The sequence below is a fragment of the Zootoca vivipara genome, chromosome 1, assembly GCF_963506605.1.
Source record: "Zootoca vivipara chromosome 1, rZooViv1.1, whole genome shotgun sequence".
Lineage (NCBI taxonomy): Eukaryota > Metazoa > Chordata > Lepidosauria > Squamata > Lacertidae > Zootoca > Zootoca vivipara.
In genome coordinates, this window is record NC_083276.1 from 82,821,466 (window position 1) to 82,841,211 (window position 19,746).

Genomic DNA, 19,746 nt, shown 5'->3' on the forward strand with positions numbered 1-19,746 from the left:
CCATATTTAGGATTGGAAGGGTAGCGTTTAATTTCTAGAACGAGTTGTGTGAGGTTCAAGAAGCTTGGCTGGAGTCCTGATTGTTCCTACTCAGTAGAGGAAAGGTGCACTCTGCATATGCTTAGGTGCACTGGTTTACTGAACCACATTTCATAGCTGAGCCCTGGCAAGGCAAACAGTACAGGAGGCAGCTCCAGGTTTCAGCTTGCCACTAACCAGAAGCCACCCACGACCCCTTCTGGTGCCATTCTTATTTCCCTGAATAATAAAAGTTGCAAGGGGAAGAAGGCTCTCTAACTGAACATGATCCTACATCTACTCAGAGGTAAACTCGGCACAGCTTAATAGGCCCCAAACCAATCAATTCAAGTTGCAAGAAAGGAGATTTTGACTAAACATGAGGAAGAACTTCCGGGCAGTAAAAGGTGTTCGGACTCCAGGCGAGGTGGTAGACTCGCCTTCCTCGGGAGGTTTTTAAGCAGAGCTTGGATGGCCACCTGTCACGTATGAGCTAGCTGAGATTCCTGCACTGCAGGGGGCTGGACTAGATGACCCTTGGGATCCCTTCCAGTTCCTCTCGCTTGAATGGATATCTGACTGCAGCCAGCCTCAACCTTCCCGTCCGCCCCCAGCAAGCAAGCAAGCAAGCGGAGCCAAGCCGGCCCAGTCGCCCACCCTTCTGGGGACTGAGGACCCCGAGGAGGCCGTGGCTTCCGCTGCCGCGCGGTGCAATTTCGCTTCCGCCCGCTTCCCCTGGCGGCTGACGAGGGAGGCAGGCTGCCCAAGGCGGCCGGCTCCGCTCCCTCCCGCTGCCGGTGGTGACGCAAGGGGTGTTGCCTGTCCTCGACGCCCAGAGCGTGGCCCTCTCGCGTGGGCTGGAGCAGGGAGCGAGCGAGGCCGGAAAAGTGCCTGGGCCAGCTTTCCGCGCCCCTGCCGCCGCTGTCTCCTCCCTGCGCCCGGCAGGCCCGCCCCTTCTCCCCCAGCCCCGCCGCTCCCTGGTTCTGGGTCGGCCCCGGGAGCCGCAGCGAGCGAACCCCGGCCAGGCCGCGCGTGCGCCCCGCCGTCCCTCCCTCTCCGCCTGCCTGCCTGCCTCTCCCGGGGGCGCCGCCGCCGCCACCGTCGCAGCGGGGCCCAGCGCAAAACCGAGCAGGAGGGAAAGCGCCGCCGCCGCCACCACCCGGAAAGGCCTCGGGCAGAGAGAGAGACCCGGCCGGGCGCGGGGACATGGTGACGGGATGGCCCGCATCACAGACGCCTTCCCCCTGCACCTGCTCGTCTGGCACAACCGGCACCAGGCGCTGGACAGCGAGCTGCGCAAGGGACAGGTATGGGGGAGCCCCTCGACACCCCCCCAATCTCCTAGGACTCCCTCCTTCCTTAACCCCGCATTCCAGGTCGCCCTTTCCAGCAGGAGTTGGAGATGTGGCAACCAGGGAGGGGGATGTGATGTGGGATCCTTCCAAGATGGTCCCAGCCCTTCGCTCCCCCCCCCCGCCCCCAGGTTGTTAGCCCTGCTGCTGCTGCTGCCACTGGGAGGGAGAATGAACAAGGGCCAGATACTGGCACCTAGTCCTGGGGTGGCTGCTGCTAACCTAGGTTTCTTCCACCTGCATCCTGTTAAACCTGCCACATCCAGTTAATTCCCCCCCCCCGCCAGCCACGCCACGCACACAAGCAGGAAAGCTGCCCAAGGGGCATCTCTTGACCCCCCCCCCAGTCGTGATAGCATCATCACCTTTCCCCCACCTTTGTAGTGCTCCTAGACTGGTCCCCTCTCTCCATTCCTTCTCTTTGTACCTCTGGATTGTAGCTCTTCCCTCCTCACCCCAGCTGAACTGGTGGTTTCAGAATAGCTGTATAGATGTTTGATGATTCTTTTGGGCTGGGAATCCCCAACCTCATAATTCCTCATCAGACTTGGCAGTTGAAGCTTTGAAGCAAACAGCAATCCTCATTTGAGGCCATCTGTTTGGAATCCCATAATCCACTGCTCCTTCGTCTTAGGCCCCCTCGTAGCAATTTGGGCACATGAGGGCAAGGCATGCGAGGGATCCGCACACTCAGTTGGTTCTGAAGGGTGCCGTGATACTCAGTCCCATAACATCCTCTAGCAATTGAGGCCTAGTGTTTTGTTTTGTTCTTTTAAAAAAAACAACCTTCCTGTGGTGGTTTCATGTGTAGTGCACCGATAGCCACCATTTTGGAAAAGAGAAAAATGGGGAAAGGCAAAATAATCCTTAAAGAGTGATGTGCCTGTGCCCAGTTGGTATTGGTCTCTTTTAAAAAAAATAATTTAATTCAATTATTAGAGCCTCCAAGCAAGTGCCAGTTCTAGCACCCTGTTGCATTGGAGAGGGGAAATTCACAGAGTTTCCTTCTTGCCTGCCCCTATGGACCACAGCACTGGACTAGGCTGAGCATCTATACTTTTTTTAAAAAAAAAGTGTGGTGAAAGCAGGGGCCCAGGTGAGTGGCTGCTGGTTAGACAGCTGCCCATTTCGAATGGTGGGACTTGGTTCTCCCACCTAGAGTTAGACTAAGAGAAAACAGAGTCATTAGAATACCTATATGGGAGAAGACTGACAGGAAGAGTTCTGCCTGGCAACTGATTTGGAACTGGGAGAAATGCAGGTCAGGGAGCATGGCTTAAAAGAAGACTGGGCTGGAGATAACTGATGGTACCTGAGATAATGATGATTCCCATTTCTTGTTTCGGAAGGGGGAAACGGGGAAGGAACTGATGGATCGATCTAGGGTAAGTTTTGGGAGGATCTCAAAAAGAAAGGAATTTGGTCAGCCGGATGTTTCTGGAATCTAATTACATAGGGCACTCAGGTGATGGCCTTCTCTTGTTGTCACTCCCTAACAGCTGATACTCAGAGGTATGTTACCTTTGAAGAGGGAAGTTCTATTTAATTTGGCGGTTGAGGCTAGTAGCTGTTGACAGACTTGGCCTCTGTAAATTTATCAAATCCTTTTTGAAACTAACTTAAGCTGGTGGCCGTCAACATACTTCACAGCAGTGAATTCCATGAGTTAATTACCCATTGAGTGACAAAGTTTCTGAATTTGCTTTTATCTTGTCTCTTAAAAATCATGGACAGTCTGGGAAAGGTGGGAGAGGAACGATTCAGAGTATGGCATACAGTGGCATCGCAACAAAAGTTGGGTCAGGGCAGATATTTGGAAGGAAATGGTGTGGAGGGTTTGGGGCTCTGCCTTGTGTTCAGTTTGGCTAGGTCACTTGTCTCTCAGTCTCACCAGTTTTCCTTCTGCAAAATGGAGGTTGCAGTATCAAATGTGAGGTCAAAGAAGTGGTTTGGTGTGTGGAGCTCATGCTCCACCTTTGCATTGTACTCAGTTTGCAGTCTTGGAGAAAGTCAGGTGTCTCCATCTGGTCCAGCATTCTGTTTCCAGCAGTGGTCAGCCAAATGCAGGTGAAGATTTTACAAACCAGGCCTGAGGTCAACAGTGTTCTGCTATTGCTTGTATCCAGCAGCTGACATTCAGAGGCAAATTCTTTCTGAATATTGTGGTGCTTCCATCAAATTATGACTTTCAGAGTGGGTGTTGGGTGGATGGAGCTTTGAGTGGATGGAGCCTAAGCAACGGAATAGCTTGACAGGGTGGGCAGATTTGTAACATCCTGAATTTCTGAAGGTATCAGCTGCTGTTACATCTTTTTGCAGATGCTTTAGGATGCTCAGCCACCCTGTGCATGACTTAACTTGGTGGTAGAAGAAATCACATTCTATTTTCAGATATACTCTTATGGTCAAGTAGTCTGCAAGTGCAGTGAAAATAGGCCCAGCTTATAGTATATAAGAGACCCTGGGCTGTTCCAGGTAACATGGAAGGATTCTGGAGCTATGATGGAGCCAGCCAGACCTCTCTGCAGCAAGCACTCCCATTGTTGGTGAATTGCTGGTAACCAGCTGTGAAAAAATGTGATTCTGAGCTCCACTGCTTGAAGCGATTACACTACCCTCAGCATAAGGAAGGTGCCCATGACATCTGCACAAAACACCACAGCCCTGTCTCCTGATCCATTTTTATTATCCATCCCTCAAAAGCATATTTACTTGCGGGTTTTGTTTTGTTTTTTTCTTTCTTTTCTTTAATTCATAAGCCGTGTACTCTCCTTCTGTAGCACTTGAGTGCACTCTTCTTACAATTAAAAACAAAACAGGTTGTTTCACAATACGGCTGGGCTAGTCCCTATTCTGTTCTATCATGTGGGGACAAAGGCCTTTGTGGTGAATGGCCCCTTCTAATTGCATCTTGGAACAAGGCAGCATTTGCCATTGCAAAGAAGGCCCTTTCATCAGGAAGCCAAGACACAACATTAATTGATTTCCATACATACTTAGATTTTTCCCCATTTTTCAAGCAATCAAGAGTCTCGCAAAGTGGTTCAAAAACAGAGTCAGGTCCTGCCAGCAGGCTTGCAAACTGAAAAGACAAGACACACAAGGAAAGGGAAGTGGAGTGGGAGAGAGATCAGTCCTTCCAGGCCAGAACAAAGTGGTGAGCTATAAGAGAGGGCACTTATGCTCAGTGGAGGCCAGGGTAGGTACCCTTCCCTTGCTGATGTTCTCCCTTGAATAGGAATTGTTGGCTCCAGCTCCTTTGACCAATGGGTGGGGCAAGCACTTCAAACTTCTCCCTTTTGCTTCTACAGTCCTGGGGCAAGTTGGAGCTGAGTAGGAAGGGGGAAGGTGTGTTCCATGTAGCCTGCTGGTTCTCTGGCTGATGGTTGGGGCCAGGTATTGCCATGATATTCTTCATTGGAGGGCAACTGGGCTGTAGCCCTAATGTGCTGCCCTTCACTTCTTGCAGTCCCATCAAGGCTTTTGAATATCTGAATATCAGCATGCGCAAGCTTAGATTAAGCAGCAAGGCCGGCTCTTCTATTCTGGCCAGTGGATATGATACGTCATGGTCCCTTGGGTCGGATATTCTATAGGATATGTGAATTCTATCCTAGTATCCTGGATGTCCTTGTAGGTCAGGGACAGCATTATCTGGGGACGAATTTTGAGCGAATCTTCCTCTTTTGCAAGAGATACTGGTGCAAGGAGATTAAAACCCCTTCTGAGTCCTAGTACAGTACTGAAAACTGTTTCCAGTGCAGAGAAAGCTTCATCCCTGTTTCTCCTGCAAAGGAATGTCCACCTAGCTCATTAATCCTGTGGCTCTTTTGCAGCACGATATTGAGATGCTGGACCCACGAGGCCGAACGCCCCTGGAGCTGGCCGTGTGCCTGGGGAACCTGGAATCCGTCCGAGTGCTGTTGCGACACAATGCCAGTGTGGGCCAGGAGAATGCCAATGGCTGGACAGGTATGAAGGCTCAGTGGGTGAGGGTATGTGCCCCATGTTGGTCCATTTCAATTTCTGTCTCCTCCACTTAATGCTAAGGTGAGGAACTTGCAGCCCTCCAGTTTTTGTTGCACTTACAACTCCCACGCTGGCTGTAGGCTGATGGGAGATGGAGTCCAACAAAACCTGGAGAGCCACATGTTCGTCAGGATGGTCAGGTTGCACGACTGTGACACGCCTTCTGCTCGGGACCTTGCAGTGCTGCTGTTTAATACTGGGCTCAATAACAGTCGTTCATATTGAAGCATCTCCTTATATCCTAGGCAAGGGTGGAAAAAGAAGGAATGTGTTGAAAGGGTTGTTGTGAAAGCTGAGCAAGGGAAGACAGCAGTTGAGAAATGAAAGACCTGAGACATGAGGGCTGTGGTTTTGAGGGACGAGAAACACGAATGAAAGCCAGAGTCCAGTGCTTAGGCCAGTACTGGAGTAATATGTGTGCTTTGAAGGCAGGACTCTTCCTGGCATTTTTGTTTAAGGCACCCATCCTTGCTTCTCTGGCTTAAGTTTCTGGAGCCTTGCTTTGCCCTGCCTAGGATGGTAGAAGTTTCCCTGGGAACTGAGCACTGATTGGCATGATACCTGTGCCCTTGGCAGCCAGGCATGTCCTTTTGGCAGATCAATAGGCTGTCTGCTCCTGGTTGGGAATGAGACTAGAGGAGGAACTCGTTTGGACTTGGGAGATGATGGGCACAGTGACTGGGGCCAAGAAGCCAAGTACTGATTTTCCCCCCTCTGCCTCTCTAGTCCTGCAGGAGGCAGTAAGCACAGGGGACCCAGAGATGGTGCAGCTGGTGCTCCAGTATCGCGATTACCAGCGGGCCACACAGCGCCTAGGCGGCATCCCAGAATTGCTCAACAAACTGCGCAGAGTATGTACTCTCAACTCACAGCCAACTTCAGTCCTTGTGTATTTATCAGTGTCTACAGATTTTATTATAGGGGTGCCCAACTGTACTCTTGTCAGGACCCCTGGCGAAGGGAGAAAGAAATCTTGCCAAAGCTGCCCTCTCTTAGGATCTTATTGGAATCTCCCTTTCTTTCTAAAACTCTGGTTGTGTTTGTGTTAATGAAAAGCAACAACCCTCTCTCTGGATACTTCTTCCATAGAGCACCAGCATTAAATCCCTCACTTTTGTGTGGGCACAGAACCATTGCAATTTAACCATTCCTATGTTCTTCTAATGCATACTTCAGGAAGGGAAACACTCTTGTCCCCCCTCCCACATTCCCTTGCAAAGGGGCTTGGAAGATGAAGCATTTGAACAGCATGATTTCAAGATGACAGCGGTAGCAGTTACTCTGCATCCCAGAAGCATCAACCCTCTTCTCCTTTAAACCCTCTGGGATGCTCGAAAGCACTCTTGGGTTTTCTCGCTAGCAGTTGCTAGATCTAATTGAACTCCCATTGGCAAAGTGTGACTCTAATAAGATTATGGTCATAGCAAAATGTAGTCCCTTTAGAGAACAGGGATTGGCTGTTCTCGCTGCCCCTTCTCTCACTTGCAGTGCTCTGCCCCCTCACTTTGGTTCTCCATCTCCACAGGCTCCTGATTTCTACGTGGAGATGAAGTGGGAGTTTACCAGCTGGGGTAAGTCAGTGCTTCACTTCTGGGAGTGGTCCACAAAAGCCAGAGCAGTTGACAGGAGAGAGCTTGTCCTGGGGAAAGGATGCAGCAGAAGAGATAACTACTTAGCCCTCCTGAGCTCAGAAGCATAGATGACATTTTGAGGAAGAAGGAAGCATTCTCCTTTCTCTGCAGTGGCTGCCATGGCTTCACCAAGGAGCAGAATCCAAGCTATTGACACATGGTGCCCTAGCCGTGCTCAAGAGATTAGAGGTGTGACACTCTGAAGGACTGAGGTGATGCCAGGCAGAGAGGGCAAGAAGCACCTCTCAGCCATGAAACTCATTGGGTACTTTGGAGCATATCGCTGTCTCTCAGCTCGACCTTCCACACAGAGGCTATGGTGCCTCTCTGAAGGGCTGTAGCTCAGTTGGAGACCACCTGCTTTTCACACAGAAGATCCCAGGTTCAGTCAGGCATCTCTGTGTAGGGCTGGGATGGGCCTCCCGTCCTGAAATCCTGGAGAGCTGCTGCTAGTCAATGTAGGCAATACAGAAATTGATGGACCAGTATTAGATGGACCAGTTAGATGGACCAAGATGGATCAGTATAAGGCAGCTCCCTGTGTTTCTGTGGGTGAGGTACAAATGTGGCAAACAAGAAAATGACACTAAACAATGTTCCCTCTCCCTCTGCTCCCTCTCTTTCTCTCCGTCACCAGTGCCCCTGGTCTCCAAGATATGCCCAAGTGACGTGTACCGGGTATGGAAGCGTGGGGAAAACTTGCGGGTTGACACCACCTTGTTGGGCTTTGAGCACATGACCTGGCAGCGGGGCCGCCGCAGCTACATCTTTAAAGGCGAAGGTCAGAATATCTCTTTTCTGGGGAGATTGGTGCATGCTTGGCGAGGTGTGGGGGGGCTATGATACTGACTGCTTTTCTCTCTGTTGCTCCTCCACCCTCTTTTCTCCTTCCCCTCATTGGCCAGATGAGAATGCTGTAGTGATGGAGGTTGACCACGACAAGCAGGTGGTGTACACTGAAACATTGTCTCTAGCCTTGCATGAGCCGGAGCTGATGCTGGCTGCCATGCAGCCTTCCGAGGAGCACGTGGCCAGCCGGCTCACTTCGCCCATCGTCTCCACCCACCTGGATACCAAGAACATTGCCTTTGAGCGGTGAGCTGGGGCAGGGGGAGGGTAGCGTATGGGTCTGTGTGAACCATGTGCTGCTGCTGTTGCTGGTTGTTAACTCTGATAGCTACCAGGATCAGAGGCAGCCGCATGCTGCTCAGAATACCGGAATTGTCAGGGGACAGCAGCGGGACAAGGCTAATGTCATCAGGCTTGCTGGCTTCACAGAGGCATCTGATTGGTCATTGTGGGAAATGGGATGCTAGACCAGAGGGACCATGGATGTGATCCAGCCGCAGGGCTCTTTTTGTGGTACAGGATGAGGCCCATGAGACCAAAGCTGGGAAGGATGAAGGCTGCCCAGGCCCTCGAGCATCAACTAGGTTTGCGAAAAAAGAGGGGGACCAAGGCCCCAGCTTCTACTGCCATAGGTGTCTGCAGCCCTGTTACTGCACATGCCCCATCTCCCCTCAGAGGAGAGACCTCCAGTTGCAGCTCCCTAGTCCAAGTCTTTCAAGGGCAGGGTCAGAAGAGGTGAAGGTAGGGGTGTGAGAGAGAGAGAAAGTGACATTTGATGAGATGGTTGTCTTTTAGGCTGAAGAGTAGGAGGGCAGTCCAAGTCTGAAAAGGGTTGGAAGAGATGAAGCTCGATCGTAGGGGTGGTGTTTGAGAAAGTGGCATTTGAATAAATGGGTATCTTTAGGCTGCATTGTGTGTGTGTGTGTGTGTGTGTGTGTGTGTGCAGCTGAGGTCTGCAATGGCAAACTCTATCGCTCTTGACCCAAGGGCTTTCCTCTCTGCAGGAACAAGTCTGGCATCTGGGGCTGGCGCTCTGAGAAGATGGAAAACATCAGCGGCTACGAAGCCAAGGTACAACTCTTCCCCCATTCCTGTTCCTTACATGCGTAAATCTGAAAAATTCAGCAAAGTTTAGCTTAGCTTCACTGCTTTGAGGAATCAGGGCTTGTGTTGGGTGGGACCAGGTGATATCAACAGTCTCTTTGTCCTTTTTCCAGGTTTACAGTGCCAGCAACGTGGAGCTTGTCACCAAAACCCGTACTGAGCACCTGTCAGACCAGGACAAGACACGCAACAAAGGTAAAAGCAGGTGTTGAACTGCCTCCAGTTGTGACTCGGTGTGTTGACTCATCCAATGACCCTTCATGCTGCTAGGGATTGTTTTACCCTACAACTCCCAGAACTCCGCTTAATTGTGTGCTGCACTTGCTGTTTGGCAGCTCCTGCCTGCCCTTTGACCACAAGTGACTTGTCCTCGTTAGTCATGATGTGCTTCTCCCATTTACAGGCTTCACCTGGTGGTTAAGGTTAAAAGAGAAAAAAATTGGCAGCAGGGTATACTGAATATTGGCCTGGTCTATATGTAACGCTCAGCCGAATCATGGCTAAGCAAGAATGAAAAGTTGCACAAGTGCGCCGAGCGAATATTGCTGCCATTTCATTGCTCCCTGATCCTGCTGCCTAAGAAGCAACAGGATAGATATGGATTTTGACTGTTGTCCTGTGAGACAGCTTCCCAAACCACTGGTGGGAGATGCAGAGTAAATGGGAATATGTACACAGCATAACTGTAGGAGTTTGAGAGGGGAGGGACCACTTGGGCCATGCAGGCCAATGGAAGGCACCCACTTTCCTGGAAAAGGAGTCTGAGAAGGAGGATGTCAGGCGGCAGGTGGGCTAGCCTTAGCAGCTACGGCAGGTAGAGGAGCCTGGTGATTCCATGATGCATCTGGCAATCCTTTTGTAGATCTTGCCCCATAATGTAAAAATCATTCAGTTCATGGATATCGGTATCTGTGGTAGTAATAGAGAGGACCTTTTCTGTAGCCACCTACACCCTGCAACTCTCTGTCGAGACCCACCTTGACCTCTCCCAGAAAGCCTTCTGCCATAATGCAAAGATCTTCCTTTCTTGGCAGGCATTTGGTTTGTCGAGCTGCCGCCCAGGCAGGTCACTTTCTTTTTTAATCACCTGCCTCTGCCTCTTTTTATCTCTTATCAATGACTGCTTTGCTGCATTTTCCTTGGATTGTGTCGTTCTAATGTTCTAGCCGCCTTGAACATTGTTGTGTAAAGGCACTCTAAAACTACTTCAGATAAAAAAAGCTAGGTAACAAATAAATTGCACTAAAGTGGTGGAGGTGGTGGTAGGTTCTTTGGAGAGGACTCACTCACTTGGACACCCTCCTTTTGCCTTCTAGGTTCTAAGACTCCATTCCAGTCCTTCCTGGGAATCGCCCAGCAGCATGCTGCCCAGAATGGGGTGAGTGACAAGGTCAGATCCTGTCCGTATATGGGGAAAGGAGATGCTGGCCCAGCCACACAAATTTAGCCTAGGGGTACAGGAGGTGGGGAAGCAGATCACAAGGGGGATATGCCAGAGAAGGGATTGTGTGGCTCCAGAGTGTTGGTGTTCTAGTTCCTACCCAGATCCAGACCCCGATCCTCACTTTTGCAGGCCCCTGTGCTGCAGTCAGCCAGCCCAACCAACCCAACATCTATTACCCCTGAGGAATACTTTGACCCCAACTTCAACCTGGAGTCCCGCAATATTGGCCGCCCTATTGAGATGTCCAACAAGGTGCAAAGGTGAGAAGGATGGGGGATACTGCATGGATTAGCGGGGTGGGGTCAGAAATGGAAGAAGATGTCAGGATGTAACAGCTGGCACGTAACTCTTACGAAAGGTACTCATTTTTCCAGAGAAAGGTAAGAAACAAAAGGTGGAGGAAATAAAAGCATGTCCCTGCAGATAATTCATCTGTGTAGGGCAGTTGCAAGGGACACGGGTGGCGCTGTAGTCTAAACCACTGAGCCTAGGGCTTGCCGATCAGAAGGTTGACGGTTCAAATCCCTGCGATGGGGTGAGCTGCTGTTGCTCGGTCCCTGCTCCTGCCAGTTGAGTAACAGTTCAAAAGCACACAGTGCAAGTAGATAAACAGGAAGATAAACGGCGTTTCCGTGTGCTGCTCTGGTTCGCCAGAAGTGGCTTTGTCATGCTGGCCACATGACCCGGGAAAACTGTCTGTGGACAAACGCCGGCTCCCTCAACCCCAGAGTCATCCGCGACTGGACCTAGCGGTCAGGGGTACCTTTACCTTTAGGGGAGTTGCAGGCCCACTCTCTCCGTGAGCAGATGTTGGGGGCAGGGAGCTGGATGGATCTCCGGGAAGACTAACATGCTCCTTGTGTGACAGGTTCAAGGCCACTCTGTGGCTCTGCGAGGACCATCCCCTCTCCCTGGTGGAGCAGGTGACGCCCATAATTGATCTGATGGCTATCAGCAACGCCCACTTTGCCAAGCTGCGTGACTTCATCACCCTCAAGTTACCTCCTGGCTTCCCTGTCAAAATCGGTGAGAGGTGTGAAGCCTGGCTGGTGGGGAGGGGCATTGGCAACTCGGGGGGGGGGGCATGGAGACAAACTGATGGGAGGCAGATCAAGTGGAGAAGAGAGAAAAAGGAAGGCAGAGAATGAAGCTTTGGGGATAGGCCTTTCCATACATTCTTTCTGTTGTACATCCATGATGATTTGTGCTCATGAAGGTATTGGGGTAGTTCATACACAACCTTGCTTTCAGTGCCGTTTGTGCCTGCAAAGGTTTCAGAGCGGACGTACTGCTTCATTTCAAATTGGTGAAATCCTGTAACGTTTCACACCTCAAATGTTCTGGGGTGGGTGCAAGAGTGCCCTTCCAGATGGCAATTATGCAATAACTTTGGGGAGACATCTCAGAACAACTAATAAAGCAGAATGATGTGTGGAGAGTCTGCTACAAATGCACCACTAATGCACTATTATTGCAGAATACATCTACAGAAAGAAAAACCTAGATCCATCTGCACTTTAAATTTAAAGCAATATCATACCACTTTGAGCCGGCATGGGTTGTTCCCCCCAAGAATCCTGGGAACTGTAGTTTGAGGGTGCTATGAATTGAGTTCCCTCTTCTCAAAGCCAAAATTCTCAAGAGTGGTTTAACAATCAGCCCCTCTTCCCAGGGAACTCTGGGAATTGCAGGTTTGTGAAGGGAATAGGGATCTCCTAATAACTCCCAGAACCCTTAACAAATTACAGCTCCCAGAATTCCTGGGGGGAAGCCATGAATGTTTAAAATAGGATGATACAGCTAGAGAGAGAGAGTGCAGTCCCCAATTTGGAGAAACCCTCAGCTACCTACCTGTAACCTTTGTTGTGGGGAAAGGGATAACGTCCTGGGGAGGGAAGCGGTCATGGGGGACACCAGGGAGAAGCTTGAAAATAGAGGTTTACCTTCCTTTGTACATCTTCTTTCTTTTCTACAGAAATCCCCCTCTTCCACGTGCTGAATGCCCGGATCACTTTTAGTAACTTGTGCGGTTGTGATGAGCCACTGAGCTCAGTGCGAATCTGTACTCCCACCCACACCCCAGAGAGCACCGAGGAGCTGGCTGCTGGGGCAGAGGCAGCCGACAACACCAAAGGTAGGATGGGGGGGATTGCGGGGGGGGGGGAAGCCAGGGTCAGGACTTTCAACAGCTAATCTAAACCTTTGAGGAAGGAGAAGATTGGAAGAGGTGGAGGATGTTCCTGCAGGCTGGGAGAGGGAGGGAGGCAGCATTAGGGTGCCGTGGCCGCGAGCCCATATTGCAGGACTGGTAGACAAAAGGGTTAAGAAGAAGATGTGAAAGTGTAAGAGGTCTGAGTGACTGGAAAACGGGCGGCTCTCCTTCCCTGTGGGAGGGAAAGCATGCTTTCTAGAACTGACACATCCTTCTCCATGATCCCGCTACTGACCATCACATTTTAAAAATGGACATATTGGCTCAAGGTGTTTATCGTCTTTTTTTTTTAAAACATCAAGTCTTTCCGCTTCAAGAATGCTAACACAGCCATGTTCTTTTTGTTTCCCATTGTATATTCAACTTTTACTCGGATTTGCTTGCACAAAGCTTACACGGTGGTTAGATTGTATCTGGTTTTTATTGAGCATTCATTCTGATTGATTTGTGGGCCAGCTATGCCCCAACAAGCATTTGTCCCACATTAATCCTGATTTGATTGCACGCTGTTGATATGGCTTCCTGTTAGTCATTTGCTCACCCTGCAATTTTCAGTGCACTTCCCCACCCCTTCCCAAACTGCAAAAAAGCTGGATTCTTTTTAAAACAGCATTTTTGTGTGCGAGGGCAACAGAGCCCTTTAGTCCACTTCAGTTACACAAACCTAAATTTCCGGTGCGTGTTGAGCAGACTTCCTCAAACTTGGCCCTCCAGATGTTTTTGGCCTATGATTCCCATGATCCCTAGCTAGCAGGACCAGTGGTCAGGAATGATGGGAATTGTAGTCTCAAAACATCTGGAGGGCTGAGTTCGAGGAACCCTGGTGTTGAGTCTCTCCTGCAAAGTAGTGACAATCAGGAGGCACTTTTTGGTAAAGAGGCCCAGCCCATTTGCTGCTTGCCTTAGGCCCCAGGGAGATGTCCTTTGGCAAAAGTTTTTACGAGCCCTTTTCATGGGTGGAGAAAGTGAGGCAAAGATGAAGGGACTGGTCTTTGGTGACACAGGACATTGTGGAAGTTGTGTAGTCCGTTGGCCAACGTACTAACCGTTGTTCTCCCTTCCTGCCCCAGTGTACCCTTTCCCTTGTGAGGTGGACCCATCAGTATTTGAGGTGCCCCAGGGCTACACAATGTTGGGTGCAGGCCGTACAGAGCCCATGCGGGACGAGGATGATGACTTGCTCCAGTTCGCCATTCAGCAGAGCCTCCTGGATGCTGGCACAGAGACAGACCAGGTGATTGGGAGGGGGAAACCTGCCTGCGCTAGGGGTGAAATTATAGCAGGCAGGTATAACTAACTGGCTCTTGGAGGGAGGGCTCATGGTGCCAGGATGGTTGTGTGGGGACCAAGTAAAGGTTGGATTGAGTGGTGTAGCAAAATAACTCCCAGTTGTTGGGACTCAGAGTGGAGATAATTCTTGGCTGCCACTTATAAATGTAGCACTGAGTGCTTTGCAAACCTTGATCTCATTAAGGCTTTTACATCCCAGTAGGACCTGGTGATTATATATTTCCTTTTTGCATGTGCTTGTGTGTTTGTGTGAGGGGGTGGAACCTGAGGCCATCAGATTATGGCTTGCCTCAGACCTCCCAGAGAGTCCATGGCTTAACTAAAGCATTATGGCTTATTATTTTAGCATTATTCCAAGTCCAAGCCTCAAATTATTACCTGCTACAGCAGGAGCACGCACCCATTCTGCCTCTTTGCTATTGCTTTTAGCATATTCATTCTTGTGTGTTAACACCAGGTGACCATCTGGGAAGCTCTGACCAACACACGGCCAGGATCCAATCCTCCGTCTTATGATGAGGAGCTACAGCTGGAACGGTGAGTGTTTCCGTAGCAAGAAGGAAGAGGTGGTATTACGGATTCAGTTCTGCAACCTGTACATTAAGGCGTATGATTTTCTAAAACCTACTTTGTGGTCATTTGGTCCACCCACCAGCAGCAACTCCATCTTAGCTGGATTGAGCTTCAGTCTTGCCAGGTCTCATCCACACCCTCACTGCTTCCAGATACTGTCTCAAGGATTTCACTGCCTCAGTGGGGTGTAAGGAAAAGCAGACAGAACTGAGCAGCATCTCCATATCCTCACAGGACCTCTCCCATTGGCTGAATGCAGCTGTTTTCCTTCATATTCCACTATAAGGCGGGGTGCAGGGCATCTTCCTCGGTCACCTCGCATTCCCCATCTCTCATCCTTTCTTACCAAGCAAAATGGGAATGCCCTCTTGGGGAACGTGATGCCAGAGAAGGAATTGGATTAGCTTGAATTAGCTTCCAGTGCATCACCCGTGAATGGAGTTTGCCTGCTTGTAAGCGATATACCCATCTGTCTGGGAGATCCCCAGGAATAGGTGCTACGAGAAACTGAGCTTGGCACAGCTCAGATTGTAAACACTTTGAAGATGGGTAAAAATCCTCCAGCTCAAGCAGATGCGAATGTATTTGGAGAAATTTCCCCTCTTCATAATTGTGGGTGTTGTGTGGACCTAGCTGCTTTTCCTACCACCTCCTCTCACCTTACTTTCTCATGCCTTTGGCCACTCTGCCTGGTTTGAAGTGTGATTGTTTATCTGTCATGTGGACCTTCTTCCGCGTGAGGAAAATAAGGCTGTCTTGATGCACAGCTTTATATCCTGCTGGGGGGCATGGATAGGGGTTTCTTTTGGGAGGCGCTTGTGATATTTCACATTCAGCTGTAAGATTCCTCAGTGGGTTTTTGCAACGGTGCCAGTTCTTATTTCTAATAATAATTTTAAAATCTCTTGAACAATTGCAGTCTGCCAGTGGGTGGAAAGCAAGCACCACCCGCTTTCTGGCACCAATTGGAGAACGATGCCAACAGAACTGAGAAGGCTGAGAGAGCCTAAAGGAAATTTTTTTGTATGAGTAGCCACCCATTGCTCCACAAGCACAGAGCTTCATTAAAATTCAGCAGTTGAGAGAAGACTGAAGGCACATTTGCACCTATGCTCTCAGGCAGCAGGAATTTACTCCCAGCAGTAACTTCTGAGATAACAGAATCTTAGAATTGTGGGGTTGGAAGCGACCACATGGGTCATCTAGTCCAACCCCCTGCAATGCAGGAATTTAGTTCGTTTCTTCTGTGTTGTCAACATTGCAGTTTAGTTTACTCCTACTATTCAGGCAGTGCAGTGCAGTCCAGAAGTGACATACTTTACTCCAATTCTGTCCCCAGTGTCTACTCAAACGCTATCTCAGGACCAAATGACATCAGCCATTCCATTAAGCGTTCATTGGCCTGTGCATCTTCTCATGCGATGTACACTGTCATCTGCTGACAATGCCGTTGTTTACATGGGTCAGACTGCTCAGTTGTGACATGAAGGAATAAACAGACACAAATCAGACATGAAAATAGTCACAGAAGCCAAGGCAAGAGCATTTCAGTCTCCCAGAACTTACTGAAACAGACCTTGAGGTCCCCTACTTAAAAGTACAAGCAGACCACAAAGTTTCAAATGGAGATTCTTGTGTGAGACCAGGCCGGGGAGGGTGTTCTTTAATTTTTCTTACATTTATATCCCGCCTTTCCTCCGGCATACAGATGGTTCTCAGGTGGTCTCCTGGGCACTGACCAAGCTCACACCTTCAGCAAAGAGGTGGCCTTAGGTGCTTTCAGATCACTTCAGCCATTACTTGAAATTCATCACCAAGTTTGCTACAGTGAAACTTGGACTTGATGAACACCAGGAGTGGCTAGTTAACTAACATATTTGTCTTTCTTTTGGTCTTTATTTACCTGATTCAGCTTGCTATGCCTAGTCACCCCAGCAGATCCTTGTTGAGAAAGAGTCACACCTGCTCTGAGCGGGTCCACCAGATACAATCAAATGAATGTAGTTTATTTGTGCTCTGGCGAGTATTGTGACAAACCTGCTGCTATCTTTAGTATTGCTTGGGGGGGGGGGAGAGGTTGGCATCATCTTGTGGAAAGACAGGTTCACTCTGTACTTTGTGGGTAGGTTCCCACTTTGGCAGCCACTCCATCTAACAAAATGGGCTTCAGCCCTCAAAAAGTTCATGATACAAAATGGCCACAATATTTACAGTACCACAAGATGCTTTATTCTCGTCACTGAAACAGACTACTCGTGCAAAATTGTCCTGCTGGTAATCTCAGCAGGAAACGGCAGCTGTTTTGAGAGAATTGGTGTGAACATTCCCCGCACTGATCCAGAACTAGTGCAAGCCCTTTGCTGAGATGTAGACGTATAGCAGTGTAGGTAAGAGCACACATAGACTGCATCACGGGAGATCCTTCAGGCTTCTTGTAGGGCATAGAAATGCATAAGGAGTGAAAATCAGGGAACAAACAGGGGAGAAAACCCCTGGGTCGTGGTGTGGCCTGTGCAGGCAGTGAGGCGTTTTCTTCACTACAAGCAATAGGCTCTTCCCCTTTCTCCTACATTTCCTGAGTTGCTGCCCAGCAGGGAACCCACCCACAGTTCTGATGCAACGCAACAATCTGGGGACAACAGGAAGAAAAGACACAAGCCTTTCAAAGGCTAGATGATACAAAGACTGCTGTTTCTCCAATCCAGATAAGATGGAAAAAATTGTTGATGGGTAATGCCTATGTCCAGAGAATGCTATTCAGTCTATTCTGCATGGGATTGTACTCTGAAGAATCATGCTCACAGTTTAGGGGCCTCTACACCCCACTTTCTCACTAGAGGCCCAAGTGGGACAGAGCGCCTTGAGACAAGTGCACAAGCTTGCAGCTCTGCCCTGGACAGGGGGTAGCCTATACTTTGGGTATTCCCTGGTAACCTCAAGGCTTGATTACGAAAATAAATTCTGCATGGGAGTACCTTTGAAAACTTTCCAGAAACTGTTATTAATGCAAAATACAACTACTAGACTGTGAAATGGGACCAGGTGTTTCAAACCTATCACCAACATTTAAACAACTGCACTGGCCCCTGGTTCATTTCTGAGAGCAATTGGAAGTGTGGGGTTCGGGGCCTGAAGAGTCACCTAATCACAGGATGAGCCTTTCCATGAAGTAAGGTCAACTTTGGAGGGTCTTCACTGCGTATCCCCACCAGCTAAAGTCACAGTGGCCCACAGGCCTAATTAGGCCCACCAGGGCCTTTGCTGAGATGTAGAGTATAGCAGTGTAGGTAAGAGCACACATAGACTGCATCATGGGAGATCCTTTAGGCTTCTTGTAGGGCAATGAATTAAGCCTTCCAGGCCATTTTGGGCAAGCCAGCAGTCAGGTTATCTCTGATGTAAGATAATGTGAAATGATGTGGAATTGCCCTGGAAAGTGTGAGATAACACTTGCTTTGAGGTAACATCATCTAGCCTCCTTGCAAACCTTTAGATAGCCCACCTTGTCTAATCTCTCTGCTAACAAATCGGCATGGATGTTCAGTAAACAGGTCGCTTTGAAGCACCCTTGGTGTGAAAATAGGTGTATTGCAATTACACAAAAAGCACTGTTTTTAACCTGTGAACTGTAATGGTGCAGAGAGCATCAGAAAGCTCTCTGGCACACTGAGAACCAGACTGAGCAAAGGTCAGCCCATTTCTTTATTTTTTACTAGCATCCAGCGGGCTCTGGGCAGTTGTGTGGGAACGGAGGAAGCCTAGATTGGGCTGGGGGTGTTGGGACATACAGTATCTGAGAACAGCTTGAGCAAGCTTGCCTGAACCAGGCCTAAGAAGCATGACCAAGTAGCCATATCTTGCTGCCCTGTTTGCTGATGCCTCCTTCTCATTCTGTGTCCTTTCAGGGCTATCCAGGAGAGCATGTTCCTTCAGGCGGGGCCAGGCCTGAGCCCAGTGGAGTCTGGAGGTGGCAACGGTGGTGCCCCTCCTCCCGAGAGCAGCCCACCTCTCAGCACCAATGGGGGTGGGTCCTCGGCCTTGCCCCCGCCCTACCCCAGCTTTGACGAGCAGCTGCGCTTGGCCATGGAGCTGTCTTCGAGGGAGCAGGAGGAGAGGGAGCGCCAACGCCGCGAGGAGGACGAGGAGTTGCAGCGCATCCTCCAGCTCTCTCTGACGGAGAAGTAGTGTCCCAGCCTGCCGGCAAGGCCCTCAAGCCTCACACCGCCCAGCCTAGCTGTCCTTGCCGTCATTGTATTTTTAACCTCTGGGGGGTGGGGTGGGTTTCATGCTTTGCCCCTTCCCAGTTGAGGGTCAGGCTGGATGTGAGAAGACAGCACCTTCTGCATTTCCTGGGACTCACTCGGTTCCATCCTCTGGTATTATTTCCTGTAAGATTTTTTTTAAAATTTGCTTTATATCCTCAACCTTTACTGAGGAAATGTTTTCTACAGCACAGAGAGGCAGGTTGGAGAAGAGGAGCAGAAACAAATAAGAAGGTGGGCGGGATGTGGGGCGGGGTGGGGGTGGGGAGGAAGACGTTGAGGAAATTTTTATCACCTCGGCATGAGATTTTTCTGAGACTGATGGTGAATGTGCTGCTTTCTCTTTCCTTGCAAGGGTTTGGGCCTGTTGGGGACGGACGGGACCAAGTTGGGGAAGTGGCAATAGAAGGCGGTGGGGAAGCCTGGAGCTTGATGGGCTGATGTTTTGCGGTGAGACCTGAAACCAGGCTGCCTTGTGGTGAATAATTTTCAGTCCCGCATTTTATTTTCCTCCTCATTGCGAGCTGCTGCTCTCCCTGCCCCCCCTTATTTTTAATTTATTTTATTTATATCTCTGAAGATATATACAAGAAGGGGAGTGGGAGGTGTGTGGTTATTTTTTTTTAAAGAAACTGAACCCAGTGGGTCTAAAGGGAACAGCTGTGCCCACTCCTGAGCGGCTTTCTCCTGTCGTCTGGGAACCAGGCACAGGGGGCTCTGGGCAGCAGGAACTACTAAATAAAACTAAGAAACCAGCATCTCTCTGCTGTGACGTTCTTCCGTTTTCTTCCATCTTGGTCTCGGGTTGCATGGCTGCGACATAAACATAAAACTTGGCTCCAGAACCTGCTAGGATTTCTGTGGCTCTCCTTATGAAAATTAGCAAATATGCTGGTTAGTATACTCCCCCCCAAAAAAACACCCATATAGTTTGAACCATAATTATACCAGCATTATTTTGTCCCTAATGATCTCTAGCATG

At 49.6% G+C, this 19,746-nt stretch overlaps 1 protein-coding gene across 1 annotated transcript; it reads left to right on the forward strand.

Annotated features, from left to right (window-relative positions):
- Window positions 1-875: 875 nt before the first annotated feature.
- Window positions 876-19,522, forward strand: ANKRD13D (ankyrin repeat domain 13D). The gene is made up of 15 exons (XM_035125559.2): window positions 876-1,325; window positions 5,207-5,342; window positions 6,126-6,250; window positions 6,925-6,970; window positions 7,668-7,811; window positions 7,936-8,125; window positions 8,884-8,950; window positions 9,097-9,178; window positions 10,300-10,361; window positions 10,557-10,687; window positions 11,296-11,453; window positions 12,403-12,561; window positions 13,710-13,873; window positions 14,387-14,466; window positions 18,408-19,522. The coding sequence occupies exons 1-15, from the start codon at window positions 1,236-1,238 to the stop codon at window positions 18,685-18,687; spliced, it is 1,914 nt and encodes a 637-aa protein (XP_034981450.2). The 5' UTR covers window positions 876-1,235; the 3' UTR covers window positions 18,688-19,522.
- Window positions 19,523-19,746: the final 224 nt, after the last annotated feature.

Bases quoted from the DNA above. Each gene is read 5' to 3' on its own strand.
- ANKRD13D (XM_035125559.2), top strand. From the start codon at position 1,236: ATGGCCCGCATCACAGACGCCTTCCCCCTGCACCTGCTCGTCTGGCAC. The intron at 5,343-6,125 runs GTATGAAGGCTC...CTGCCTCTCTAG, and splicing joins GAATGCCAATGGCTGGACAG to TCCTGCAGGAGGCAGTAAGC. The intron at 6,971-7,667 runs GTAAGTCAGTGC...CTCCGTCACCAG, and splicing joins GTGGGAGTTTACCAGCTGGG to TGCCCCTGGTCTCCAAGATA.